At 40.8% G+C, this 27,372-nt stretch overlaps 3 protein-coding genes and 1 non-coding gene across 4 annotated transcripts; 2 read left to right on the plus strand and 2 right to left on the minus strand.

Annotated features, from left to right (window-relative positions):
- The first annotated feature begins 240 nt into the window (after window positions 1-240).
- Window positions 241-9,664, plus strand: sdr42e2 (short chain dehydrogenase/reductase family 42E, member 2). The gene is made up of 11 exons (XM_073494994.1): window positions 241-687; window positions 1,404-1,499; window positions 2,461-2,518; window positions 2,844-2,962; window positions 3,148-3,223; window positions 4,429-4,511; window positions 5,597-5,734; window positions 5,996-6,061; window positions 6,868-6,931; window positions 7,028-7,101; window positions 9,428-9,664. The coding sequence occupies exons 1-11, from the start codon at window positions 241-243 to the stop codon at window positions 9,662-9,664; spliced, it is 1,458 nt and encodes a 485-aa protein (XP_073351095.1).
- Window positions 9,665-10,858: 1,194 nt separating this feature from the next.
- On the minus strand, window positions 10,859-10,940 carry trnal-uag (transfer RNA leucine (anticodon UAG)). The gene has a single exon. It is a non-coding gene; the product is annotated as a tRNA-Leu (tRNA).
- A 2,024-nt stretch (window positions 10,941-12,964) lies between these two features.
- On the minus strand, window positions 12,965-21,616 carry cdr2a (cerebellar degeneration-related protein 2a). Its single transcript, XM_073494534.1, has 7 exons — window positions 21,367-21,616; window positions 19,125-19,237; window positions 17,203-17,351; window positions 16,858-17,034; window positions 15,926-16,240; window positions 15,536-15,821; window positions 12,965-14,822 (listed from the first exon to the last, which is right to left on the minus strand). Exons 1-7 carry the CDS (start codon window positions 21,443-21,445, stop codon window positions 14,538-14,540), a joined length of 1,404 nt encoding a protein of 467 aa, XP_073350635.1. The 5' UTR covers window positions 21,446-21,616; the 3' UTR covers window positions 12,965-14,537.
- A 389-nt stretch (window positions 21,617-22,005) lies between these two features.
- On the plus strand, window positions 22,006-27,180 carry mfsd13al (major facilitator superfamily domain containing 13a-like). The gene is made up of 7 exons (XM_073495274.1): window positions 22,006-22,486; window positions 23,489-23,803; window positions 23,895-24,323; window positions 24,557-24,711; window positions 24,799-24,882; window positions 25,080-25,223; window positions 26,535-27,180. The coding sequence occupies exons 1-7, from the start codon at window positions 22,280-22,282 to the stop codon at window positions 26,674-26,676; spliced, it is 1,476 nt and encodes a 491-aa protein (XP_073351375.1). The 5' UTR covers window positions 22,006-22,279; the 3' UTR covers window positions 26,677-27,180.
- The last annotated feature ends 192 nt before the right edge of the window (window positions 27,181-27,372 follow it).

The following is a 27,372-nucleotide window of genomic DNA, read 5'->3' on the forward strand; positions in this document are numbered from 1 at the left end:
AAAAGGCCTCAAGTAATATTCGGACCCTCGCTGCTGCAGCGAGGACACAGCCTCTGTTAATGGGACACCCCAATTTTAAGTGAACTCTTGAGGTCTGTGGACTGGTTACTGTTCAAACCTTAACGTAAAGCGACAGCTAAAGAGACACAGGAGGTTGGTGTTAAAAGAAGGTAGCTGGAGCGGACAAAAGACGGGCTACAGGAACCAATATTCACCCTGTTTCACCCCATCAGGGTATCTATGGAGCTGTGCGGTCCCAACATGAGTGAGAATGGAGGCTCTCTGTGCCAGGTGAAGCAGCTTCCCCGCCACAGTGGCCCCCTTTGCTGCCTGCAGGCTGGTGGACACCACATGCACAACCTCACCCACCTCACCCACCAGCCGTGGGTCAGCCACCCAGCCCCGACCGTGGCCTCCAGCCCGGCTGTGGCCGTCCGCCACAGGTTGAATGGAGCCATGACGGCGAGCTACGGCAGCAGCAGCAGCCAGGAGTGTGCGGCGTCCAGGCTGGGAGAGGAGGCTGGGCTGGCCCGGGGCAGCTCCACAGGGAGGGTGTTAGTGACGGGCGGAGGCGGATACTTTGGGTTCAGGCTGGGGAGAGAACTAGCCAGTCAGGGGATGTCAGTGATCCTTCTGGACATAAACAAGCCTCCCTGTGATATCCCTGATGGAGCAGTCTTCTATCAGGTGAGGGACAGCAGAGAGTGACCTGACTCTGTTCAGAGCTTGGTAATTTACTTTATTCTCTCTCCCTGCACATTCATTTTCATTGCTTTTTCTGTGTCACTTGTTGGATTTTAACGTTTGCAAACAAAATTCAAACTTAAACCAACTGTTACAGACATGGGACTATATTTATTGTCTCACATTCAAAACTTTCTTGGTTTTTGATGTCCGCCCTCTTATAGCACAAACCAGTGCAATCCTGCTTGCAGCGATAATTCCCACTCTGTGTTTTCTTCTAACTTACACTGCTCCGTGCAGACTTTGAAATCAATTCCTTGCTCCGTCCACTGACAGTGTGTCTCTGTGGCGAGTCTGCGTGCTGGTTGGAAACAGACACAGGTGAGTGATCCTCCTCAGAGCACCAGCTGCTGACTGGGTCAGAGAGGGTGGAGACATGATTCGGGTTACACCTGCAGGCCTCATGGCACACTTACCTTAATTACAACTGTCTTCAATAGGATAGCTATTGATTCACACTCTCATGTCTTCTGTGAACCTGCACCACCCCCAACTTGTTGATCTGTTGAGAACAGGCAGTAAATGTACGAGCGATAATATCTTATAAAGTGTTGAAAAAAGCAATATGGTCAGGACCTTCTGTCCTATGAATGAAAAAAGTTTCCTCCAAGTCGGCATTTATTAACTGAGTGTTAAGTTGTCTTCCTTTTTTCTTACAGTGTGACATCCGGGACAGTTCCTCCCTGTACAAGGTGTGTGAAGAAGTCGACTGTATATTCCACACAGCGTCTTACGGCATGTCTGGACCAGAACAGGTGACCTCCCTTCATGTCCTCTTGACCATCTGCTCACCACTTAATCATTCAGAGAAAAGCCAGAGAAACAGAGACTGTAGTGAGGATGTGCATAGAGTCTTTAAGCTGTTAACAAGTGTCTTATATGTTCCTATAAATACCTTATAATATGTAAATATTTAGGTTTTTGATGCTGTTTTTAACACATATGTAGTCGTATTAACACATAATCATGTTGATTTCAGTGTTAATGTTGTTCCCCATCTTCATTGTCATTACCTTACAGATCTAACAACAGTGGTGCTGCCATTTTTGGCAGTGTTTTTTTTTTTTATTTAGGACAGTGTCTTTTATAGTCCTAATCTAGGAAAAACCTCAGTTAGGACAGTTCTGAAGAAGCTATGGCTAGTACACAGTTAGGAAACATGTTTCTATAATAAGAAAAATTCCTAAATCTCATCCTAAACTGAGATAAGTAGGAGTTCAGACTGAGGACGTTTCTGTGAGGAGGCCTTTGGTGCCAACATTACCCACAATGCAACTTGACCACAACTTGGCTAATGTATAAAGCCTAGTCTAGAGCTGAGACAAAGTAGTAGCCTACTCAAAAAGACCTGCAAACTGACTGCCATGTGTAAAAATCGATGGTGTTTAAGGCTGATCCTTGTTGAGAAAGAAGTCTAATACACTATTTCAGGGATGAACCTCCCTGCTGAAACTCCACCAACAAAGCAGTTAAAGCAAACACACCTCACTACAATCTTTGTGAGTTTGCTTGTGAGAGCAAGAAGTCATGTTGAAAGACAAAGTGTATCTGACAGGAGCTGTCATCCACCGTCACGATAAAACAATGCTGATGAGTTGTACATAAAGTAAGCTCCTTAAAGCGGAAAAGAAAGACACGGAAAGTGAAAAACATGGCTGCATGACCTTCAGCATGGTATGGGTTACATTTTTTCTATCCTTTTTGACTGTCTGCCAGCTGAGGAAAGAGCAGGTGGAGTCAATCAACGTTGGAGGGACCAGTAATGTCATAAACGGTGAGGACGCATGTGATTATGACCAACAACCAAGCATCCCACACGCACTGTGATCAATGTCATTTGAAATTTAGAAACAATAACCATAAAAAGGCACTTCTGCATGTGAAAATCCATTGGTCTGTTGTGTTTTTTATTTAAGATTTCATAGCTCCCGTAGCAAAAACGTTAAAATATGAGAGCAGAGATATTTTAAATATTTCATACAATTAATGCCTGCATGAAGGAAGCTTAAAATTGTCATTAAAAGTTTATTTTTTTAAACATCCTGGCAGTCTTTGATGTAAAATCGATGTGATAATTTTGCTCTGCTGCTCTCTTTCAGTGTGTAAGGAGAGGGGCATCCCCAGGCTGGTGTATACCAGCACCATCAATGTGGTCTTTACTGGGAAACCAATTGAGGAGTGTGATGAGGCTTCAATGCCGTATGTGCCCCCCGAAGTAGTGAGTAAACATATCAACTGAAATGATCCCATAAATATCCCATCCACCCATGTATGACCGAAACTTGGATCTAAGATCACAGCAAAAGACCAACATTTAGGGCTGTCCTTTACGTTTGCCAACAATAAATTATTTTCTGTGCTCGAGACGGCAATATAATGCAACCCTGTGTCTGCCTGTTCCAGCACATCGACCACTACTCCAGAACTAAAGCGATTGCAGAGCAGATGGTCCTCTCTGCCAACGGATGCTCCCTGAAAGGTTTGAAAGCGATCAGCGTGTAATGGCAGCACAATCACAGAATTACATGAAGAGACTGCAAACCTGGCTTCAACACCAGTGGCAGCAGTTTAAATTTAAAGGCTAGACAGCACAGTACCAGCTTGTAGTGCAGCAGTCCACGTGACTATTTTACAATTTCTGATACATTATAATAGGTTTCAAGTTCCTCCGCGGTCTTTACATCAACAGGTGTGAAGTTCCCATTCCCTCCTTCGGTGTTACCCTACACCCCATCAGTGACCATCACCGTATACATCCAATTAAGTTTAGAGCCAAGAGCTGGCTCATTATATAACACAGGTTAGAGTTGATATATCCACCACAGGAGTATGTTGTCTTTTTTTTCCACTGCCTCTGGCTAAAAGGTCTGGTGGCATAGAGACACGTCAGAAGTCGAGGATGAAGCCAGGATGGCCTGGAGATAAAAGCAACGTTAAGTTACGTTACGTACTTGACAATAAGTTAAGTTAAATTGCGTACTTCACATAAGTTAAGTCACGTTGTGTACTTGATGTGAGTTAAGTTACATTGTGTACTTTGCGTAAGTTAAAATAAGTCAACGCTGACTTTTGGTTTCACGCAGGACACTGACTACAGCAGTCTCCTGTTGATGGTACCTTTGACCCATCCATCCACTCCAACCTGCTCTAAATACGGACTTTGTCGCTCTTTATACTACGTCCCCTGACTTCCTCCTTTGCGCCAAATTGCTACAATTCTCCGATATTTCAAAAGAGCAAAGATCTGGCAAATTTTGCAGCAGAACTTTGTTTTGTCTTCTGACTAATCCTCTCATGTTATCGTGTGTCTTGTTGATGCATCAGTGTTAACTGTCCAGTAATGTAATTTATCATGAAATACCATTCACACCAGAGTTTTTGATTTTGATACGTTAAGTATATATAACTGATAGTACTTCTGTAAAGAGTTTGAATGCAGGACTTTTACTTGTAACTGTACATTTTACCTAAGAGGTACTTCTTCTATCACTGCATCTCACTGATGAATCAGTAGCATGTGATGCATCTGAAAGAGCTTTCATAAAGCAGCTAAAAATATGAGTGTGCTGATACTGAACTGTAGATGTTTGCTGCTAATTGCCTTTACCTGATATGTAGCATCAAGTTTAAACTATACACATAAAAGCATGTATTCAGTGAAGGTTTAAATCCTCTCTCATGAAGGTGGAGGCCTGCTGCGGAGCTGCTCCCTGCGGCCCTGTGGCATCTACGGACCAGATGAGAGGAGACACCTCCACAGAGTGATGGTGAGAGAAAGCACATATGTTTTCTTGTGATCAGGGTTAATTCCTTTCACCTTGGCACTGGAGAAAATATACATCTTGCAGTGTCTGAAGCCTCCCTGGCAGACTGTGTTCCTGACTGAAGAGTTTACATTATTGATAGAGCTCTACAGGCATCCGGTTACACCCGGCTTTTCTTCCAGTCTGTCGTCTACGAGGCAGCAGTGCAGTCTGCTGAAGGGCTGGATGTCGGTGGGTTTACTGTCGGCCAAGACGGTTGACTGATTATTTACTGTATTTTGTAAGTCGTCTTCAACCTCATTCCATCTGGAGTTTATAAAAGCGGTTTATAATCCTCGGGAGCCTTTTTGGTTTTGGTGAATTTTTGCTTTGTTAAGCTCCTTTTAAACGGTCCTTACTCCACATATATGCCATCCTTTTCTTTCAGTACAATCTCAGCTATCGGTCTGACTTTTCATTTTGTCAATTTAACAAAGTATAAAGCTGCCCAGAACACAAAATACATGAAAAATTACACCGGTGCCTATAGAAATGCACAAATATTTAGGCATAATTTCTCAAAAATTAAATAAATTCAGGCCAATTCTCATATTTAAAAAAGTTTTTTTTACTTTTTATACACACAAATACAGCAGAAAAATGTAAGAAATACAACTATTATACAGTCTATTTACATGTATGTCATTTTGTATGTCCTGTAAATCACTGAAAATATGAACTACTCACAGTTTACATTTTTTTTCTTACAGAAATATTTCATGGTCCACAAACATAAGTGAATTACAGCCTCACTTAAACCCTTGTCTCTACATATTACAGTATAAATATCTAAAGAACATCATCAGACTCCAGTGATGATGTGATGTAATTGCAATAACTTGTCTTCTGTGGTGCGTTCAAAGAGGTTCAGACATCCTAATTTTACCAGTCAGCTGCTGAAAAGCTGTGCTATCAATAAAAACAAAACCTGGATGATATTGTTTCTTGCTGTAACCGGTGGAGCTTATGTAAACACGTCACCACAACACATAGAAAGTCAAAACTGTTGAGGTATTATCCCTCTCTTTCCCTCCCTCTCTATCTCTCAGATGAACGTGGAGCGCAGGTTGTTTACCTTCAGGTTTGGTGACCCCCGGGCCAGGATGAACTGGGTGCACGTAGAAAACCTGGTGTTGGCACACACACTGGCCGCCGAGGCTCTCACACTGCAGAGGAGCCACATCTCTGTGAGTCAGGAGCAACAACCACAGACTGCTTTAAGATACATTTTTAAAACTTACATTTTTAGTTACTAATTTTTTACTTGCTTTATTTAACTGAAGATAATTAGTCCGGTTAGTCAACCTTTGTGTTTATGACGCATCACAAACTACGACCAAAGAAAGGATACAGTTGTTAGTCAGGTGCACGTTTACGCTAGCTACTATTATCATTACTTTAAATAAGGATGACGTACAATGTCCCCATTTTTTTCTCTTCCTTTGCAGAGTGGACAGGTCTATTTTATTAATGACGGAGTTTCAGTCAATCTGTTCGAGTGGCTGACGCCGTTGGTGAGTGAATTAATAACCTGGGTGATATTCTGTCTTTGTCTTATTGTCAACAAATCCCATGAAAACTCCAAAACCAAAATGAATACTATCAAGTAGAGACTTATATATCCGATTCCAGAGTGCCATAGTTGTGCCTCGATGTCATGCTGACATCAGTCAACAGTCACTTCCAGGTAGACAAATACAGTCGAATTGCATTTGGCAAATTTACTTACTTCTGTTGTCATTTTCAGCCGTAAATGTAACGTTTAAAGATATATAGTCAAACAGTCTGATGTATCAGGTGTTACTGCTGTGTTGTGCTTATTTTATATACTGTGTTGCTTTGCCAGCCATTTTGATATCTACCCACCAGCAAAGTCTGGAAAGGAATTATTTTGAGTAACCATAATTTCCTTTTGTCTGTGGCCCAACAGTTAAATCAGGTCTCCAATATAACATTAAGGAATACGCGGTTATTATATGAAAGCATCAAACCGCACCTAATGAGCGATGTAGGTTTTTTTTGACTGAAACCGTCACTCACATGCACCAAGTGTGAATTGCCAAGCTGTTTCAAAAAATTACAGAACCTTTCAAAAAGAAGCTATATATTTTTGAGATGTTTTTAAATATTAACATCTTCAGAAGAAAATTAGGAAGTATTGAGAGCTGGACTCACACGTGGTAAATTTGGGCATTTTCATGGGATTTGTTATCCTTTAAATTCTTTTTAAAGATATTTACAGTTTCATTGACATACATTCTGTCAAAACATTTTGTCAGGAGTGAACTTTTCTCTCCTCTGTTTCATGTTCCCATTCCAGTTTGAAAATCTGGGCTACAGCAGACCGTTGATAACCGTTCCTGTTTCATGCGTCTATTTAGCAGGTAGCTCACCGCTCTTTCCCTAAAATATATACACGTCTACTACACTTATTTGGTGAGTTGTTTCTAACTCGATGTATGTTTTTCTTCTACGTTCAGCCAGCCTGGTAGAATATTTACATGTACTTCTGAGACCTGTGATAGATCTGCCTCTCCTCTTCACCCAAAGTGAGGTAACTATGCTTCTGTGGCTTTTAAAATGTTTATTCTGACCTGAATGAACCAAGTGTGAGATGCATATTGGTCATGGTGACGTGTCTATGATGCTGAAAGTTACAACGCTGTGGAGCTCTGTGTGTGTGTACCTACCTAATTGAAAGTCTTTGTGTTGGAGATAGGTTACATGCTCTCAGATGAGTAGATCCTTGTTTAAGTCTCTCCCACAACAGTGAAGACAGACTTCATTAAGGTATTTTCCGCTCAGCCCCCCTGCTCTCCCCCTCCCTCGTCTGACGCTATCTCGTGTACATGAAATATGGAAAAAAGTAAGCCTTGAATTTACTAAAAAATATTGGCAAATAACTAAATCCCAACGTTCTCGAAGCCGAAAGCCTTGTAACTTATCTGATAGTCTGTATCACTATCAAACAACACAAGAATTGTATCAAGATGAGGGCTGTTTCCATTAATCCTGCCTGGGGAGGCCTTTACGATGCATCTTAAGGAGCCTTGATGGCGGCCTGTAAGGTCCTCATGAATGTGTGATGAGGCAGAAACCAAAGCTGAGCCTGTGGGCCTGCACCTGGAGCTCATTCTGTCAGACAGCTGCTGACCGGGGGATCGATGATTGTCCTGTGAATAAAACATAAACTGCTGTGGGTCAGAACAGGAAGTTCAAGATGAAGTTTGCAGGAAGTGACCTCAGTACAGTGGCTGTTGTCATGGTGAGCATAGTCGGGCAGCCTCTCGGCCAGGCTCGAATGATCCTGCCAACTCTCTCAGGTTTAGCCAGCGTGTGACGTGCAGATGATTTTTTTCCTCCCATACATAAATTCCAAGTCTGCAAACATGGTGGAAGATGAAACCAACTAAAACACACAGAGGAACATCTGCAAGGCTCAGTGCTCAGCTGTCTTTTAGCCTGAAGCGCTCAATAAGCTTTAGCTCAGTTTAGTTAAGAGGCTATTTATATTGCAGCACACAGTACAGGTAGATTGACGAAGAGACGCATAATAACAAAAAAAACAAAACAAAAGGAGCTAGAGAATGGTAATTTCCAAAGAAACTGCAGTGTGAATGCTGGAGGCTAAACTGTGTCACCGGCTTGAATTTGTTTTAAATAGCACCTGACCAAGTATAAATAGTTACAAAAGTGAGATGAGATGGAAGGATGCAAAATATACTATTTGGTAATGTTGGGAGCTAAACTGTGTTGCTTGAGAAAAAGCTGGTAGCTAAACTGCATTGTTGGCTTTCATTTGTTTAAAGTAGCAATGACGGAGTAAAAAATAGTTCAAGGATGCAAAATATACTGTTTGTTAAAGTTTGGAGCTAAACTGTGTTGCTTGATATACATTCACCGTCCTGCTGCAGTACATACTCACTAGAGCGCCAAATGTGTATTCATCCACAGCTGAATATAGTCCCCAAGAAATGCACTATTTACTAGTGTTTGAGTTAGTTCAGTTAAGATTTTTTTGTACTATTACACATCTTTAGACTTTAATTCATATTTAATTAGTAATTCTGTATACATTTAACAATAAAAGCATCTACAAATGACGCTACAAAAACACATTTTCTTGCTTTTCTTGCTCTTGAGTATATATTTTTATATTAGGATGTAAATATTTCTTCCACCACTGCTTGTCCTCGGCCAGATATATTAAAACGAACCTTGGCTCACTACCACATTACGAACTACATACTTTATGAAACCATCATCTGTGTCCTGAATTCAGTGAGATGATGCCTGTGGCAGCGAATGACTTTTTAATGCAGATCCGTCTCAAGTGATGGAAAATTGAAGGCAGTAAAAAGGCCCAGCTTCCAGTGGGAGATTACATAGTCAAGATGATAGTCAGGTCAGACAGGATGAGCAGGACTCAGATGTTTGTGGCTGTACAGTCTCTAGCAATGATGATATACTGGTAGATCAATAAAGTACAACCTGGCATGAATCATACAGTGAAATGCTGAGGAATTTTTGCACAAGGTGTGTGCTGATGGAAGCAGTTTTACATCATCAGAGAAGAAGAAGTGACTCATGTGGGTGGATGAAAAGCTGTATAATACTCTAAAGAAGTCTTTGTGCCCTGAACTCTTCTATCACTGCATGTACCTCACATGTAGACACCTAATCCTCGAGCGGTAAGAAGATGCAGTAACTGGAGGCATCCGTCAGTCGCAGGCTATCAGAATGTAAAACCGCGTTCGCCAAATTGAGGTTAATCTGAACCATTAGCTTGACAGTGCGACCTTTAACTCGGTCTGTGCAGCAGCTTGAGGAGCCTCCGGGGAATTTTGTGACCTACATTTAACAGAAATCTCCCACTGCAGGTGAGGAGCATAGCTGTGAGCCACACCTTCAAGATTGACAAGGCCCGTCGAGATCTGGGTTACTGTCCAAAGCCTTACAACCTGGTGGACTGTGTGGAGCAGTACCTGAAGACTAGACAGCCTCGGTCTGGCCTCCTCTCCTTGACCTCCCAGATGCCCCGACACCTCGTCTTGCTGCTGCTGATGGGTCTCAGCCTGGTGCTGCTGGTGCTATCCAGTATACTCTGTCAGGACTAAACAGTTCTCACCGGGAAATGCTGCACAACAAGCTTTCTTGTGCTTTGTTTATTCTCAAAATGATTAATGAAATGATAATGAAAATCACCAAATGCAATAGAACATGCTCAAATGCTAAAATAAGTCCCATCAATGTCAGGTTATGTAACTTTTTTGATGTTGGTATATGTGTGTGTGTGTGTGTGTGTGTGAAAATGGTGAAACCACAAGGCTGCTGAAAAGTATTAAACCTGATTTGTGTGAATGTTTTTGAATTTCTCTACAGTTTGAAGTTACTGTGATATTATTAAAAGGAAAGAAATATCTAACTTTGTATTACAGATATTTCAATTTTTGATTGTACTTAAAGCTTCTATGATAAAGATTTGTTGTGATTTACACATATTTAGAGTCATTTTGTACACTTTTAGCAATAAAAGCATTAACAATGATCATGCCAACAGCCTTTTATATCTACAATAATCACATTCATTTAGAAGTTTCCCTTTTCTTCTACTTAGATCAAATGAAGGAGAAGCATCATTTTTCGTTGAAAATTCAAACATATTAATTATAATTGTTATCTAAAATAGTGTGTCATATTCAGGAGTGGAAGTAACTAATTACCATAGTCAAATTTCTATAATAGAATAATTTTTTTCAAGTCTGTAATTTTACTCGTACTTGAGTACACATTACACTATATAATCTACCTAATTACTTTTAATTAATTGAGTCATGAGTACATTTTGAATTACTATCTAAAACCTCATCTGCATTTTTGTAGCCAATAAGGTTCTCTGATCACAAATGGGCCAATGAGAACTCTGACATACGGACACAAACCCACAGATCTCTAAAAAGTAACTAATACTCTGAGTAGTGTCTGAGAAGAATACTTTCACTGAAGTTTTACTTCAATTCCAGTAGTTTGACGTATAATTGAGCAATATTTCAATAATGTAACTGTACCTGAGTACAGATTTTCAGATCTCTCCCCACCACTAGTCATATTTGAGTTGTAGGATAGTGTTTCCACAAGGGAGCGCACTTGCATTGCCAAAGATTTTCCCAGTGGTGGGTTATGTAGTGATCTGAATCAGCAGTATGAGCCACACAGGCGCACATGTAAAGTGTTTTGACGTAAGTAAGGCCTGTTGGATCATTGCGTGACTGTGTAGTGAGTCGGTACTGATAAACAAAATGAAAGATTAATGGCAGCGGTGGGATTCGAACCCACGCCATCGAAATGACTGGAGCCTAAATCCAGCGCCTTAGACCACTCGGCCACGCTACCACGTTACGCTCAGCTAACACGTGTGATTTTTAAAGTCGAATGTGCCAATGTTGACTGCGTTTTAGGACATGTTGGCCCACATACAGTCAATTAATGGGCCTGTGACGTTAGCTGAGACGTTTTGTATGCTGTGTAACATTTAGGGTAAGAATATTCATGTAAGAGCTTAAACTGCAAAGTTAGCTACTAGTAACTTTAGCTGTCAGCTAATGGAGTAAAAGGTATGGCAATACCTAGTCCTGCTTATATTGTCCTGGCATTTTGGATATAAAATAGCCAGTGACCTTGTAAATCACTTTTATAATGAGAGAACAGTTTGACCGTGATTAGCTCCGGGCTATCCTTAACAATGAGCTAATTGTGGCTTATTAGCCCCTTTAACACACACATCGTTAACCCAGTGTTAACCTAAGCTCAGGGCTATACAACCCACACTGCAGTTCTTTATAGCCCTGGGTTAAATGTTTGTAGCCCTGTTTCACATGTGTGAAACGTATGTTAACAGTGTGCAAGTGTGAATACTTTATTGGGTTAACAGCTCCCTTAAAGGGTAACTCCACCAATTTTACACATTGAAGTGTGTTTACAGGTCTTGGGGAGTACTACTGCATACAGAATAGTGAAGCGATGTTGTTTTTTTCAAGGCTAACCCAGAAGTTAGCATCACCCTGGTTCCCTCGTCAAAAAGCTTATGGGATTTTTGAATTGGATTTTTGGATTATTGCCGAAAATAAGCTCTGTGTCAAACACAAGTTTATGGTACTTATACATTTTGTTCAGCAAGATGATCTTCACAAATGAACTCCACTTTTGTGATTTTTGAAGCAAGAATTAAATTGTTAGAAGAAAAAACAGACTACAGATTACACCACTATATGAAAAAAGTAGTTTAAAGCATTTTGTGGCTCTAGAGAGAGCTGTATAAAAATCTGATGTATTGCCTCTAATGATGTCACTAAGTGGCTAAGTTGCATTGTGGGTAATATAGGCACCAGGTTTTGAAAAGCAGTCCACTGGTCTAGCATTGTAGTCCCATACCACTGTTTGACTCATTATGGACAGTTTAAAAGCAAATGATTAAAATCGATACAGCAGAACCAGAGGTATCACCTTTTTGCCACACATTCTTCATCCCATTCAAAAGCTGGTGCCCACATTACCTACATTGCAATTGGAGGCAATTAATCAGATTATATGCAGCTTCCGCTGGAGCCAAAAATGACTTAATACTACTTTTTTTTTTTTAACATGCCCAGTAGTACTCCACAAGACCTGTAAAAACACTTCATGTGTAAAATTGGTGAAGTTACCCTTTAAGCCAGATGCATGGCAGGGTGTTGGACAGGAAACAAGTGGTGCTTGACTTTTTCTTATCTGTCTCACACCTGGGGAATTTTATGTTCGTCATATTTCCACACGCAGTGTGATTTGGTAACAAACAAGCTGTCAGAAGGCTGTATTTACTGATCATTTTCATTATGAAACAGGATACATTTTACCAAAGCAAAAATAAATAAAATTTATTTATTTATCATTTTTGTTGTTTGAATAGTAATGGTTCAAAACAACTTTGGTTATCATTGCTGGCCTCTTTCCGCTGGGCAGCCCTCGCTGATTGCTTTGCTGATGCCTTTGTAACATTTCTGTGTGTATGCTTATGGTCTTGCCAAGACCTGTCCCTTTATGCAAGCGTGGTATGCAATCCCCTTGTTTGGAGGTTTAATGGATTTGGGCCGAGTTGAAAGCAGAGTGGCGAAATCTCAGTTATGTAAAACCTAATCATGAAAAGAGACAAAAGGCCCATTAAACAGTGTGCTGGGCCACAGAGTACACTGGGGGACGGAGGTCTTGAGGAGTCCTCTGGGTTCTGTAGGAGAGAGAGTGCTTCACTGCTGTTTGTTGCGTGCTTTGATTTGTTTCTACAACACACTGCAGGACAGGTTGAAACACCTCTACACACTCAGACTATGTGGTTATCTCTCTTTTAGATGAATGCACAATGACAAAAACAAAACACAACAGGCTCCTACAGCAATGCTTTTATTAGTTAGCTGCAAAAAAAACATGTTAGTCTTCATGGAGGACAGATCATACAGCGATGCCTTCTGCAGTGGCACAAGTTTCACAGCTTTATAACGCACATAGCTAAATGCCTTTACAATACTGTATTTTAGTACATTATAACGGTCTATAAAGCATCTTCTTTCTCATGAGCATCACATCACATGGAAAGTGAATGTAAAATGACGACCTCAGGTTAGTAAAGTTCAGCCAATAACAGTTAAGGGCCTTAAATGTGCATTATGTAGTTTTGGGGAAGACATTTTAATTCTGAGTTTGAATTTCTCCTCCAAAACTACATAGTGCCCCTTTATTTTTATTTTTTTTTCTGTATATGATTGCCCATTATATCTTCCCAACTGTTTTGATTCATATTAAAGATGCAACATGTTTGTTTTTGTTTGGAGTATGAATTCAGTAGGTGTCCAATTCTTACATATTGCACCTTTAAAAGGGTGATAAGAAGAGTTAGTTGTTGTTTATGCTGACCTGACAACACAATTTCTGTTCCATATTAAGAACAGTAAATGTCTAAGACGGAAGAAATATTTGACAATTTGAAACAAAGGAAATTGTTCAGAAATGAGGTAACTTTTTTTTGGTGCTTTGATTTAACTCTGGATTTTTTTCGATCACCTTCGTGAGACAGAATAATAACTACAAAATGTTTAAATTGAACTTTTGTCAATCTCAGTTGACCAATCTGCTCCGCATACTTAGCAACAAAGAATATAAATATAATTTAATCTTCTCTAAGGTACAAAACTAAACAAAAAGAATAAATAAAACAGAAAATGTGATTCAGTCATAAAAAGTGCAGAGTTATCATGTCTCCTACTGGCATTGAGACACTCATCGAAACACACACATGAAAACAGAAAGCACAGACTATTGACAGTTTTCCAGTGTCCAATTCCCCTGGTGACATGCAAACCACCCTCAGCTGGTGAACCAACTATTGCCAACGTACAAAAACCAACTTCCTCTCGGCGTTGAGCTAATTATCATAAACTCCTGAGACTTTAGCTCTTACTGCAGCTTCTCATCCTATTACAACATTCCAACACTTCTGTTTACATAAGCCGCACGCAGCAGCTACTTCTCCAACTCCAACAAACAATATTCAACATTTCTCTCCCAAGCACCTAATGATTAAGTCCCAGGGTTAACATAATTTAAACACTGATTACTGGTGGAGGTGGACATAATACTTATTGCATAATGCATTTTGAGGCCAAGCACCACTGAAATGTACTTTGTACTAGCCAAGAATCTGATAGTACATACAGTATTTATCCAACTATAAAAATCTCCCCATACAATAATTCTTAACCATCACTTTTGTAACACTTAATTTTTGACAAGGATGGAATAAAAGTAACAGTGCTGACTAACAAAGCAAACATGCGTCAAGGACTGCAGCAAGACACGCAGGGACTGAGCGAGCTTATTGCATCTGCATGTCTTTATAGCAAAGCACTTTCGAAGTTTCTCCTTATCAAACGAGTGCAAGTCTCAGGATGATGAATTACTTGATCATTTGGAAGAGCCCTGAGAATCACTGTCCTTGACTGGACGTTTGTTCTCACTGAGGTCCGCTTTGGTCTTTTGGATGCAGGTGAAGATCTCATTGAAGAGAACCTTGTACTCGGGCTGCTGGCCGTCCTCCAGAACCACTGTCAGGTCGGACAGCGCAACTGAGCTGGACAGGCGGCGGCGTGTTCGGCTGCTCAGGAAGGGAGTCGTGGACGTCTGGACGGATTTATGGCTGAGCTGATCTGTCGCCTGCTGGCACCGCTGCAGCAGCTCGTCGTATTTCACCTGGACAACACACACATATTTTAGGGAAGTACATACATTCTCTTTAACCCTCAAACACCAGCAATTTTTGCGCCTGACACTCCTGTATTCATTTAGTTTTTCCTACCCTGTTCTAGCAGTCGGCATCAAGTGCCATACATCATTTGATTCAGGAGGACCTGAAGTTTCAGGATAGCTCATTTAACGTCCTAATTTTACATTTGTTTTGTCTCAGAATGATTGACTTTTTCAGAATAATAATAAAAAACCTCAGTCAAAATTTGGTGGTTTGTTTCCTTTTTGTTTTGTTGTTTTTTTTGTGTGTGAACTTTGAACATGAACAACAAAAGTAGCTTGGCTACAACCACTGCCCGTTGGTCCAGAGGAAGAAACTACGTGGGCTTCTTTAATGAGTCAATGCTGCAGAATGTGATGGTGTAATCACGTCCACTACTGAGTCCCTCAAACCCAAACAAGACATGTGTGATACCACTGAACAGTAACAAAGAGAAACTCCACTTAACATGAGTTTTTAAAGCATATACTAGGCTTAGTGGTTCAAAAGTTATTGAACATTTTAGAAAAATAGCCATTTTTAGCCACTGACAGTTGTCAAGGAAAGCATGCTTAAAAAGACTCCTAAGATTGAAAACACATTCTGCAACAAACCTCTAACTGACAATTAAAAAATACTTTTTTCTACATATTTCTCATGCATAACTCATATACACCACCTGCAGTGCGCTGTACTGTGCATCCACCTCGTTGAGCAGAGAGATGCCCCTCTGTTTCACCGCCTCCGCTCGCCTTATACACAGCTGCTCGTGACCGCGGCGAATATCGTCTGCGTTCGTTGCTCTCAAAACACTGTCGCTGTTACACCTCTGCCGGATGGATCTCCTCTGCAACTCCTCATCTTTTTCTACTTTCTCCTCCACCTCATCCTGAACCGTGCTGGATCTTTCCTCTGAGGAAAAGAATACTGTGTCGGGCACCAGCAGCTGGGACGGTCTTCTCATACTGGTGGGAGTGGAGAGGACAAGTATGCATGTTATAGAACTCTACTTGCGCTGTATATCAAAAGTTGTATCATCAAACAATTCCAAAATGTCAATCTCGCCTACCTGTTGGCACAGTCAGCACGCCACTGAAGCCGCATCTGCTCCACTTCGGCCTCTAGCTCCTTCTGCCTGGCCCGGCAGCCGTCCAGCAGGGCCAGCCGCTGCTCCAGGCCTGTGTTCTCCCTGATTGTCAACTCAATCTCCTGCTCTGCAGCCTCCCTGCGGCTCCGCTCCGCAGCTATCTGGCTCTGAAGGGTCTGGATGGAGCGTTGGAGAGTCGCTTTCTCCTCCTCTGGGTCTTGGTGGCTGTCTCGGTCATAGGAAGAGCCCAGTGGTGACCAGAGTCCATCCACGCGCAGACTATCGTGGGCTAGGTGCCTGAGCCGGGACAGGGCAGTGTCAACAAATGTGTGAAAATATCACTTAGAGAATTAAAAAAAACACCAATAGTTGCATTTAAATGTACAAATTTGCAGGTGACAGGAGTGTAGCTGAGGGCATAACTTCCGCTGGGGATCCTGTACCATGATGTGGCTGAAAATCATGTCTGGCCTACACTATTCAAGTAATGTTTTAATAACATAATTGCTTTACACAATCATAAGAACGGACGAGGTTTCACCAGATTTAACACTCAGCAACACCTCTGCTCTCAAACAAGTGGCATGACATGTAGCGAGCTAAAGCAACAGTAGCACATATGTATTAGCACACTGCTGACAATGAGGGAGGATTAACTGCCTCCTCCTTTGGATTATGTCTCAAGGAGGAGGTCTGATCGGGCTCTGGGTGACCTGTAGGGGCCCAGACAGCATTACATGGGGCTGAGACAACAGACAGGAGCTCTTACTGTTCAGATGCTATCAACCACCCTTCACTTCTTTGGTCTCATGTAGAAGCAGGAAAGAAAACCAACTAACCACATTACCCTATAACAGGCAGATATACCTGAACATGTTTCCTGTTAATCTGTGTCAAAGTTCTCCAGGTAGTACCTGTCATTGTGTAAGTCATACAGCTCTTTGAGACAGGACACACTCTGTGCACTGAGGCTGCGTCGCTGCTCTTGCAGATCTCTTTTGTTCCGCTCTGCCTGAGCAGTCTTTAGCTCCTCCACCTGAGTCTGCAGGTCCTCCATGTAGGTCTGAAGCCCTTCAACAGTCTCAGTCAGACTGAGGGGAAAGAAGAGAAAGAAGACACTGAGGTTCTACACTTATTCAAATATGCGATACGCAGCGTATTTTAATATTATCTTCTTCACATTAAGTCTATCTGCTTGGGTGTGTATTTATGTAAAATAGAATTTAAAAGGCAAATTCATTTATATCTGGTGGACGGACCTGTGGATCTTCTGCTGGGCCAGGCGGTTGTCCTGCACTAGTCTCTGGTTGCCTTGCTCCAGATCCCTGGCGGCCACGTCTAGCTGCTCGTACACTTTGGCGTGCTGGTCGTTCATCTGACGCAGCAGGTCCACCTGCTTGGTCAGGTACTGGTGAACAAGAGAGGGAATGACAACAATTAAATTTTGTGTTCTGTGTTACTATTTGTGTTGAATGAATTACACGTGCGATATCGCTGTACAAACATTTTACTGAGAATTTAATAAATCAAAAAGCATCTTTTTCTGCATTGTGTTTGGTAAAAAAAATGTTTTTTAAAAATCTCATATTGGCACATATAGATCAGCTGACAATATTGGCTAACCCATATATTGGTCAGGCTTTAATTTTTTTTAATTTATTTTAACCGATAAAGAAAGAAGGAAATTCTTAGCGGCGACCCTTTATAGATTTGAATTCTTGATTTGGATTCAGGAGAAAAATACAAACATGGATCTAAAGTTTCTAATCCTTTAAGATGTACATATCAGAAACAAATAAATCCTAATAAGCTGGTTACCCATAAAAAAAAATCAAATGCAGAGTAGCAGCACTACGAGGTTATTTAAAATCTGTTTTACAACCGTCCATAGAAAAGAAAGAGAGGAGGTAGCAAGTATATTTTACATATTCTTGGTTTTACACACATTTTATTACAAAACAGACACGGTCTCCTTAAAGGTCCTCCATGTTACGATTTCTAAATATTTACATGTAATAATCACTTTTTATTGGTCATATGTGAGTGGATTGTAATGAAACCTGAAAAATGAGACCCTCTCTGTCTCTCTCAGTCGCCTCAACAAGCCTGTGGACGATTTGTTTAAGGTGTTAAATGCTGCCAGACTGTGGATTTCTTTGTGACGAATTGGGGTCGAGTTTTCTACATTCTTGAGTGCCTTGTCTCAGTGCCTCTCTCTGCTCCGCTAACAGAGAGCAACAGTAGTAAACGTTGGTTTAGAAATGGAGTCTGCTAACATAAACTAACAACTGGCTTCTATCGCAACACAGAAGTTCAACAGAGCCGCTTTCCAATCAATACAACCACGCGTCTAGTGCAGCCTTGTATCCCACATCGGTGAGACTGGTGGCGGACTCTGCATGAGGATGAGGGTCAGCGAGATGTATGAGGATTACCATATCAACCTCGATAAATCCTCAAGCCACCAGCCCTCTCAGTGCCGTAAACAAATTAAGGCTCTTATCTTTGCCGACCTCCTGCATGCCATGTCCTCGAACTCAAACAGATCAGTACTGTCTGCACATGCCAAAACGAAACATCTCAGCACTGAACCATCAGGCTTTAATGTGTTCATTTGTAGGTTTTAGTCAAAAACCTAAAACTAAAGCAAACTCCATGCTCTGCTGTATTACAGTAAGGTAGACTGACATAACAGACAAAATATTTCTGAGTTTGGTGATCTTGTACTGATTTAGATTAATATGAACAACAAACTTTTGTAGATTAAGAGCAAAATCAAGACCGTCATCAAGATCTTGGTAACTTGAACATCGTCCAAGAAAGGTGACAATGAAGCTGGTGAAAGTTTCCCTATAATTAGGCAGACGAACATCCTGCCAAGAGGACGCGACGTGCCAAAGGCTCACTAGGTCAGACTGGTCAGGATTAGCTGTTACTCCAATCTGCTTAAAGCTGAGAGGAATTCACAGGGAATCTTCCCTTCCAGTGAAAGAGCCTTTCACATCCCTCGGCATGGACTTTCCCCAATGAATTGTAGTCTCATTCATATAAAATCACTACGTTTGTGCAGAAACAGATTGTAAAAAACGTGTTTTTTATGCTGAAATGGCTACATCTCGCTCACGCGCTGTGCTACTGGAGCCCGACCAGCTCCGTTTAGTTCCATCCTAACATTTATCACCTCTATCTCCAGCAGCTGCTCCTGGTTGGTGGAGTACATCTGCTGCAGGGCCTGCTCCAGCTCATGGTTCCTGTCCAGGAGGGTTTTCCCCAGCTCCGCTGCCAAATGGAGATCTGTCGAAACAGGAAAACATGTAAACACAAGATACTAGACAGTTCCAATGCCCAAACACAGGCAACGAATAGAGCTAGATGTGTGTGAAGGGTATAAAAACACACACAGACATCTCATTGTGTCACGTCATTGGTGTCCAGCGTTGGTAAATCACGGAGGAATCTTAGGCATGCGTTTGGAAAACTCCTTGTGACCCTTTCCCACTGGATTCTGGATCTTTTCCAGCAACAGTGTCGACTAGTCGTTGTGAAGCAAAGTATGTCATATCTGGGACTACTATAAGTACAGTCATTTACAAAGCAATGACTTCATAAGCAGTGTCTGTCCTGTGATTTTTAACTCTAATGTGCAATGCGGCAACCAAATAGCAACCTTGAGCCCTACTCTGAAGTCCGTAGAGTTGATATTGAAGAGGATGCTGCTGCGTAAACATTTATCCATCATGGAAAACTCTTCAAATCCCTTCCTCAAACTACAAACAATTTCAGTTTTACTGGACTCCACTGTGGAGTCCTACAGGAAGTGTATCCTGCCTGCTGGCGCTCCAGGTTTTCTTCCTACAACCAGGGCTTGGTCATTTACTTGTACATTTAACAATCATAGTCGCCAATCATTAGGAATTAGGGGTGCGACAAAATATCTTACGATTATCGATACACTATTCACTACTTCATAACTCATTGTAGTGTAAACTTCTGTAACTTGTGAGTGTTTTCTCGCAGTTTGGCCTTTTGTCAGTCATTTTATTCCTATTTTACATTGGTATGATGACACACATGGACATAGACTCGTTAGTGATAAAGAGGCGCTGAGCTAAAATGTAGATGCACTTTTTTATACATTGTTTCAGCTCAGTTCATGTCAAATCCTGTGAAACTGACACCACAATGCAGCGAATAAACACAAAATTCCTTCACTTTGCCTTTTTAAGGCACTTTGTTTTCTTAGTTAGACATATGATTGTCATGTGGTGTAGAAATTATCGCATTTTATTGTGATACTATCATTATCGCGGGCAGCGTGTCATGAATCATATTTCGAATTCAACCAACTACTGTTTTCTTAACGATTAATAATTTGTATTATTTTATTATTCATTTTTCTGATTGATTTATCAAAATGGCCATCATAATTTGCCAGATCCCAAGGTGGTGTTTTCAAACTCCTTATTTAATCGGCCCCATAAGCTAAAACCCAACCCTGTTCCGTTTAGTTTCATACATGCCAGACAGAAGCGTCAAATCCTCACAGTTAAGAAGTTGGCATGAGCAAATGTCATTTTTGCTTGAAAACTGACTGAAACAACTGATCAAAACAGTTTGTTCAGTTCTAATCTAGTTTTATTATATCCTGGTTATTGCGTATTATTAATGACCATACTTGTTTCTACCCTACCTGATCTTTTTTCCAGGTCTCATGGGACTGCGATTCATCTTGAGCATTAGGGTGCACTATGTAGTTTTGGGGAAGAAATTTTAATCAGAAGAGAAAGATCTTTTTTAATGCTCAGACACACTAAATAAACAAACCGACCTTAAAGGACAACACAGTTTCACACTGTTTAATTTTATGTGGCGGACCCTGCCACCTTCCTAACTTCAAACAGTGTACTGGGGAACTTATTTTCCTCTGAGAACAGCTTGTTTATTCACTTATGGAAGAAAATAAATATTTCTGAGATTATATTACTACCTCATTAAAATTGTAAACACTAAAATTAAGAATTTTGAATTTCTTCTCCAAAACTACATAGTGCCCCTTTAAATACGTACTATTTTGTCTCAAACACACCTTTGTTAGCAGCACAGATAACATTCATGGAAAGCAATCGGAAAACAATCAACACAGGAACTGTGACAGCCTCAGGAAAGCCTCACCACAGCTTTTACCGCATGACTACTGTGACTGTGTCACAAGAATGAAAATAGTAAAATCTCATTTCATCTGGGAGCCCATGTCATTTCAAGAAATCTCATATGATCACAAACTTAAAACTAAAACAAGTTTATTAATCAACAAGCTGATGTAATAATAACTACTTTAATTACCCCGCAGCCTTTATGTAACTGTCTGTATAGTAATAACATGTCAGCCCACACAGTCAGACAGAGTTTAGGGTGCGTCTCACCGTTTTCCAGGTCCTGTGGGTGATACCAAGACTCTCCACTCTTGTCAAACTCTTCCTCCAAAATCATGTCAGTTAACATTGTACAGCCGCTGGGCGAGGACGGACTCCACCTGTCAGAAACCTGACACACAGGTGCGTGTGTAAGTGTTTGTTGAGCAGCTTGAAGCTGTCCGCCGGTCACTCCCGTCTGTGGACAAATGTCAACTACATCCTCCCGGTGTTGCGTGAGGCGTTAAGTCCCCTGTTGTCTACAGCAACGTGGCAAAATCTCTAATGCACCCCGACATCCGGTAGGTGGCAGATACAGCGTTATAACCGCGACACAAGAAAATAACTTTTACTTCATTTTTTACTGAACATTCATCTTCTCTTTTAACACTTTTGGCAGTATAATATCTGCAGGAAAGACTAACAATTAAATCTTTTTAAAAAAAAAGTTTTCTTGTCGTAACTTCCTGCTTCCGTTGACAGACATTTTGTTCGACGAATCACGAAGCAGCGATGGGAGCCAGAGAACTCTTCTGGTCCAATCAGATGCTTGTATATTGTTTTGGGTCCCCGCCCCTCCCGGCAGACACAGAAATCGAGTTTGACAACGTTTCAGTTGTCCGGGGGAGATTTTGTTGATACGATGCATCTTCAGCAAACACCGAGGTGAAGTCTGTTTAACTCATCGTGACTTCTGGATATCATGTAATTGAGACAGGTGGAACAAGGGCAAGCTCAGCACTGGACGCTTTTCTGCTCCGGAATAATGGCTAGTTTGACTACTTTTGCTAATAGCTGTAATTATTAGCAATGCTAAACAACAACAACAACGTGAAATAGTTGTTCCAAGCGACTGCATTTCCTCGCTCCAGGTTGTTAAACGGACAGGTAACTCGGTTGCAAAGTTACCTGAGCTGCCTTGACAATGGAGGAGAAACCTGCCTCAGGTGTGCGCTACTCCAGAATGAATGTGGGCCGACACCTGATCAACTTTGGGATCAATCCCGCAGCTTTTGCCTATGCTATGACTACACTGGGAGCTGGCATGATAAACAATATATTCAGCTTCTACTATGTCAAACTCTTCATTAACAAGTACAAGGTATCAGAGGGAGCTTTCCAGCAATCACAGGTGAGAATACTTAATGTACATATTGCTGTTGTATGTGTGCAAATGTTGAATTAAGTATCTCAGTTTGTTTACTAAGTTTATTATCATGCAAACAAAGAGAATTTGTTTATTTAGTTTGCTATGCATAAAAAAAGGTAGTCAATGAAGATCTTTCTGTTCTGATTAAAATTTCTCCCCCAAAACGACTAACTTGGCTAAATGCAGGTGAATCACATGTCGTGGTGGGTAGGTTTTCACATTTGGGTGCTACTCACCGGCTCATCCTGTCAGACAAGTCTGAAGCTCCCTGAATCGCTCCCTGAATCTTCCTTGTAATGACCTAGCCTAAGGACATTGTTTAGTGCCTACATATGAATGTATGTGTGTGAGAAGCAGACACACCCAATAGACCCAATATGTTTGACCGAATACCTCAATATCAATATTGTGGCTATATTGTTTGGATGACTATTGGTACACAAGGCCATTAGTAGGCAAAGGCAAGGAGTAAATCAAGTACAACAGTACTTACGATAATAATATAATATCAATATAATGCCCGGCCTTAACTACTACCTCTAAAAATGTGGTCACAAGTTATGTTGCTCATTCTGTCAGAAGAGAACAACTAAAACTGTTAGGTAACAACATTTTTTATAAACTGTCCTGTCTGATGTGACGTTTTTGGGTTATTATTATTTTCATTATCAAATGTTTACTTTTTTGTTTTTTACTATTGATTAATTAATTGTTCAGTCAATAAAATATCAACCAATATAGCGAAAAGTGGCCATTACAATTTCCCATATTTCAGTGTGACCGTCTTAGTATTTCTTTTATCATCGGATCAACTATATAAAACACAAAAGATACTCAATTTACAATCATTTAAATTGGAGCAAAGCAGTAAATCATCACATTTGAGAAGCTGGAAAGTGCATCAATCAGATCAATCATCAAAATAGTTGTCCTTTTTAAATTTGTTGTTAATCGTCTCAACATTATGATCCACCATCTCCACAGATTGTCTACATGGTGTGGAATGCAGTCAATGACCCTCTCTTTGGCTACCTGCAAGATAATTCCAAGATGCCCTGCTGCTCCCAGCGACGCCTCTCCATCCTGTACGGTGCCCCCCTCTACTCGCTGACTTTTCTTCTAGCCTGGTTCCCGTGGCGGGCCTACACCCCTGGTGACTGGCTGAGCGGCTTACACTTGATGGTGGCGCTGTGTGCTTTCGACGGCCTGCTAACTTTTGTGCTGCTGGCTCAATGTGCGTTGTTTGCAGAGATTTCCAGCCACCATCAGAGCCGACTAAGACTTATAAAGTACAACCAGGTAAGGACTCAAACACTGCCTCCATCTTCCCTGTCTATGCCACTCAGTCTACTGTCTCTCCTTCTAAAATCCCTTCCCTTGTATTTCCCAGGTGGCTTCTCTTGTCGGCTCCTCCAGCATCCTCTTCTGTGGTGTGCTATCCAGAAACATGGAAGACTTTGCGGCCTTCCAAGCCTTCACAGTGTTGATTGCTGTCCTGAGTTGTGGCTGCATGCTCTACACAGGTTTCCACAGCGAAAGCCGCTTTGATAACAAAGGCTGTGAATCAGATGCGGCGCACTCTGTTGACGGGCCTTCCGATCAATCAGCGGTTTCCTTCTCCACTTTAAGAACTTTTATGTGGCAAATCCTCACCCACAGGGACTTCCAGCTTTTTGTGATCATGAACTTCTTCCAGGTTTTCATGTTGGCCTTCTTTAATAATTTCACCATAATATTCACTGAGCACCTGATTCCTCCAGACGTGCTTCCATCACTGGCCAAGAGCATCATGTACGGAGCGGGATTCATCTGTCCACAGGTATAATCCCTTGTTGTTGTTTGCTTTTTGTTTATCTTCAGGGTTTTGGTTGCTCACAATGTAGCTCATGAATTGCTTCTGTAGCCCACTCTCAAAACTTGACTTTTGTCTTTAGGCTGGATACTGCAGGTACGACTGCTGTGTCTTGGGACTCGACTTGATTTGACTTGACTTGAGTCACATGTCTGGTTTCTTTGCATTTATGTGTTCCTGACCTCTTGTCTCCATCCCAGCTGTTGGTCTTGACCTGTCAGAATCTCCTCCACGGTCTTGGCTACTACAAGATCATCCTCTTCACCTTCTACTTGGAGGTTGGAATGGCGGCGATAATGCTAGCACTTGGGCCCCAGCACTACTACGTCCTGGCATTTTTCCTCACGGTTAACATGTAAGAGATTAAATGACTTCTAATATTTTTATTAATGTAACAGTACAATGAATTATACCTACACTTTTTCCTTTATCTCCCCTGCAGGGTCCTAATCCAAGCAAACTTCAGTCTGTTTGGCTTGCCTTTGGCCGACATCATTGACACAGACCTGCAGAAGTACAAGCGCAGGTAACACTATAGTGCTCTATTGTGTTTAAACCTTTGTGTTTTACAGTTATACCTAAAACAAGATAATCAGGCAAACACACATTTTATAACCAAATACACAGATCTATCTATGAAGTCAACCTGTTGTGTTTTTTTCCTTTTATAATCCAACTAATTTGTGTTATTAAAATATTTTTTATCATGTTTTGTTCTTACAGTTCCCCTCTCTCTTCCATGGTGTTTGGGACGAACGCTTTGTTCACGAAGCCCGGTCAATCTCTGGCTCCTATGCTAGCACTTAATATCCTCAACCAGTTTGGGTATGAACAGCTGAAGGACGCAGGAAAGGATACAAATCTAAGGTACCGAGATTTTGTTGCTGCTTCTTGCCTCAAAACTCCAAAATTCAAACTATAACTGATACCATTCCCTACATGTTAACCATTCTGTGGAGTTTGGTGTGCATTAGTTTTAATTCAGCTTGTTAGTTTCCCTAGACTTTGAAAAATAAAAACTACACTCTGAGCCTTGGATGTGGAGTTTTATAAAAACGTGTTCTTTATATTACCACCCACCCTTTTCCAAAGTATGCAATAAGTCGTCACTATATTAAATTAAACTGTCAGTGAATTAAAAGATTCTCAAGATAGATAATCCATCAGTATATCCAATAGTTCTGTCCACAATTGTATTAAAATGCCACATTAACATGACTTTGACACATAAACTGTCGGATGGATTTAAAGATACCTTTTTATCAATAGATTGACAATTTTTAGACGTGGTATTAACATCCGTCCTGAGTGAGCTGATCACAACTGCTTGTGATTGGATCTTACTTTCCCGCTTTATATGCAAAAAAACACGTACATGACTGGAACAAACAGATACGATGTTTATTACACGAAAGAAAGAAATGGCTTAATGTATCGTGTGAGCAGAATTAACAAGAAGACCCAAATAGTTAAGTTTGTTGTTGACAGCATTTCACAAAGTCAAATGCCTCCTCAGTGCGTTTTAGTTGCATTCATACCTGTGCTCAGACCTGTCCCCTTGTGATCCTGTCTCCCAGGGCAGATGTTAATACCAGGTCTGAACGTGGCCTTAGCCTGCCTTAAAATGATAGTCAGGTTTCCAAACTTACATCAAAACAGATTTTTCTTGCTGTAATCACTCCTTCTGTTCGCACTGATATTAAGAGATCTATTTCTTAAAATAATCATTTTAAAAAATCAACATTCACTGCTATGTTCAGAAATACAGTCAAAGTTTATCTGAAGTCAATATGAAGCTTCAGTGGTCTTAGTTAAATTAAGTGGGCAGTTTCCAAAGTTAGTCTTTTCAGTACAAACTTCTCTCTTTGTGTTACTATTTCTCCACCAGAAACCCTAAAGCAACAGCAAGATTATCTTCAACTAAATACATGTCAATGATTAAGAGATGGCCCTCTTATACCTAACTACTGTTAATTTCAAAGGTCACTGGTAATATGATTACATAAATTCAAAGCCTATTTGGCATTTGCTTTGGAGTCATATACAGTATCTTGAACTAGAAAAGTCTATACACACATCTGATATACAACAGCAAGCATTGTAGAAAATAAATAATAGTACAACACTTGAAATAATTGTGATAACAGTGTTGTAACATTATTCCTCTTTCTTCCCCAGCGATCTGGAGAGTCTCCACAGTGTCATGTTCTACTTGGTGTGTCTGGTGCCCATGGTCATCGCTGCCATGCAAGCCCTGGCTTGGACACCGTTCTCCATACGCAACAGTCACACCGTTGACATGAAGTACGTTGATGGCTAACATAGATGGTTGATGGTTTTTCTTTAGCTGGGAAAATTCTCTTTGTTAGGTAGGAATTTATGTTGAATGTATGTGTAAATTACTGTATGTTTTAGAGACTCCAGGGTTATATATATATATACTGCAAACACATGGGGAACAACTGTAAATCATTACGACAGCAGGGGGCACAAGTAGAAGAACCCACATAATCACCTTTTTAGATCTCTACAAATATTTTATCTGAAGGCCTGGTGATAAGTCCATAACTTTACTTTCTCTAACTTTCTTATCCTTTTCAAACGTGAGTGGATAACTGGACCAAACATAGCAGGGATCATGATACTTTGTTAAATGTCAGACATTGACCTTAGCAGGTCATTAGCATGAACATACAGTATGATGGCTGTGCTCTGAAATAAAAGGGCAGATTCCTCAGAAGGCATTTGAAAAATACAGGAGAAGAATTATATTTGTCTAAACATTGAAACTGAATGCAAATTAAAACGTTTCTGCAGAAATTGACTGAAATTGTTGTGTGACCTGCTGAAAGAGAAGCTGGCAGTGGAAAATTTGGTAACAGCCAATTAAAAAAAGATCATGTCTGTGAAGCTTTAGCAGCTAAAGGTCAGAGCTCTTGAACCGAGACAGGTCGGTGAAAGGACGCTGAAGATGAAATGGCTTCTTACTGTCCACTGACTACCTGCTATGTAGGAT

The sequence above is a fragment of the Pagrus major genome, chromosome 23, assembly GCF_040436345.1.
Source record: "Pagrus major chromosome 23, Pma_NU_1.0".
NCBI classification, from domain to species: Eukaryota; Metazoa; Chordata; class Actinopteri; order Spariformes; family Sparidae; genus Pagrus; species Pagrus major.

Excerpts from the sequence above, each read along its gene's own strand:
- cdr2a (XM_073494534.1), bottom strand. The coding sequence starts at position 21,445 with ATGTTAACTGACATGATTTTGGAGGAAGAGTTTGACAAGAGTGGAGAG. Across the intron at positions 19,238-21,366 it reads CCCACAGGACCTGGAAAACG|ATCTCCATTTGGCAGCGGAG; the intron begins GTGAGACGCACC and ends CTGTTTCGACAG. Across the intron at positions 14,823-15,535 it reads CACAGTACAGCGCACTGCAG|GTGAAATACGACGAGCTGCT; the intron begins GTGGTGTATATG and ends TGTGTTGTCCAG.
- mfsd13al (XM_073495274.1), top strand. The coding sequence starts at position 22,280 with ATGGAGGAGAAACCTGCCTCAGGTGTGCGCTACTCCAGAATGAATGTG. Across the intron at positions 23,804-23,894 it reads GACTTATAAAGTACAACCAG|GTGGCTTCTCTTGTCGGCTC; the intron begins GTAAGGACTCAA and ends TGTATTTCCCAG. Across the intron at positions 24,712-24,798 it reads TTTTTCCTCACGGTTAACAT|GGTCCTAATCCAAGCAAACT; the intron begins GTAAGAGATTAA and ends TCTCCCCTGCAG.
- sdr42e2 (XM_073494994.1), top strand. The coding sequence starts at position 241 with ATGGAGCTGTGCGGTCCCAACATGAGTGAGAATGGAGGCTCTCTGTGC. Across the intron at positions 5,735-5,995 it reads TGCAGAGGAGCCACATCTCT|AGTGGACAGGTCTATTTTAT; the intron begins GTGAGTCAGGAG and ends CTTCCTTTGCAG. Across the intron at positions 6,932-7,027 it reads TTCATGCGTCTATTTAGCAG|CCAGCCTGGTAGAATATTTA; the intron begins GTAGCTCACCGC and ends TTCTACGTTCAG.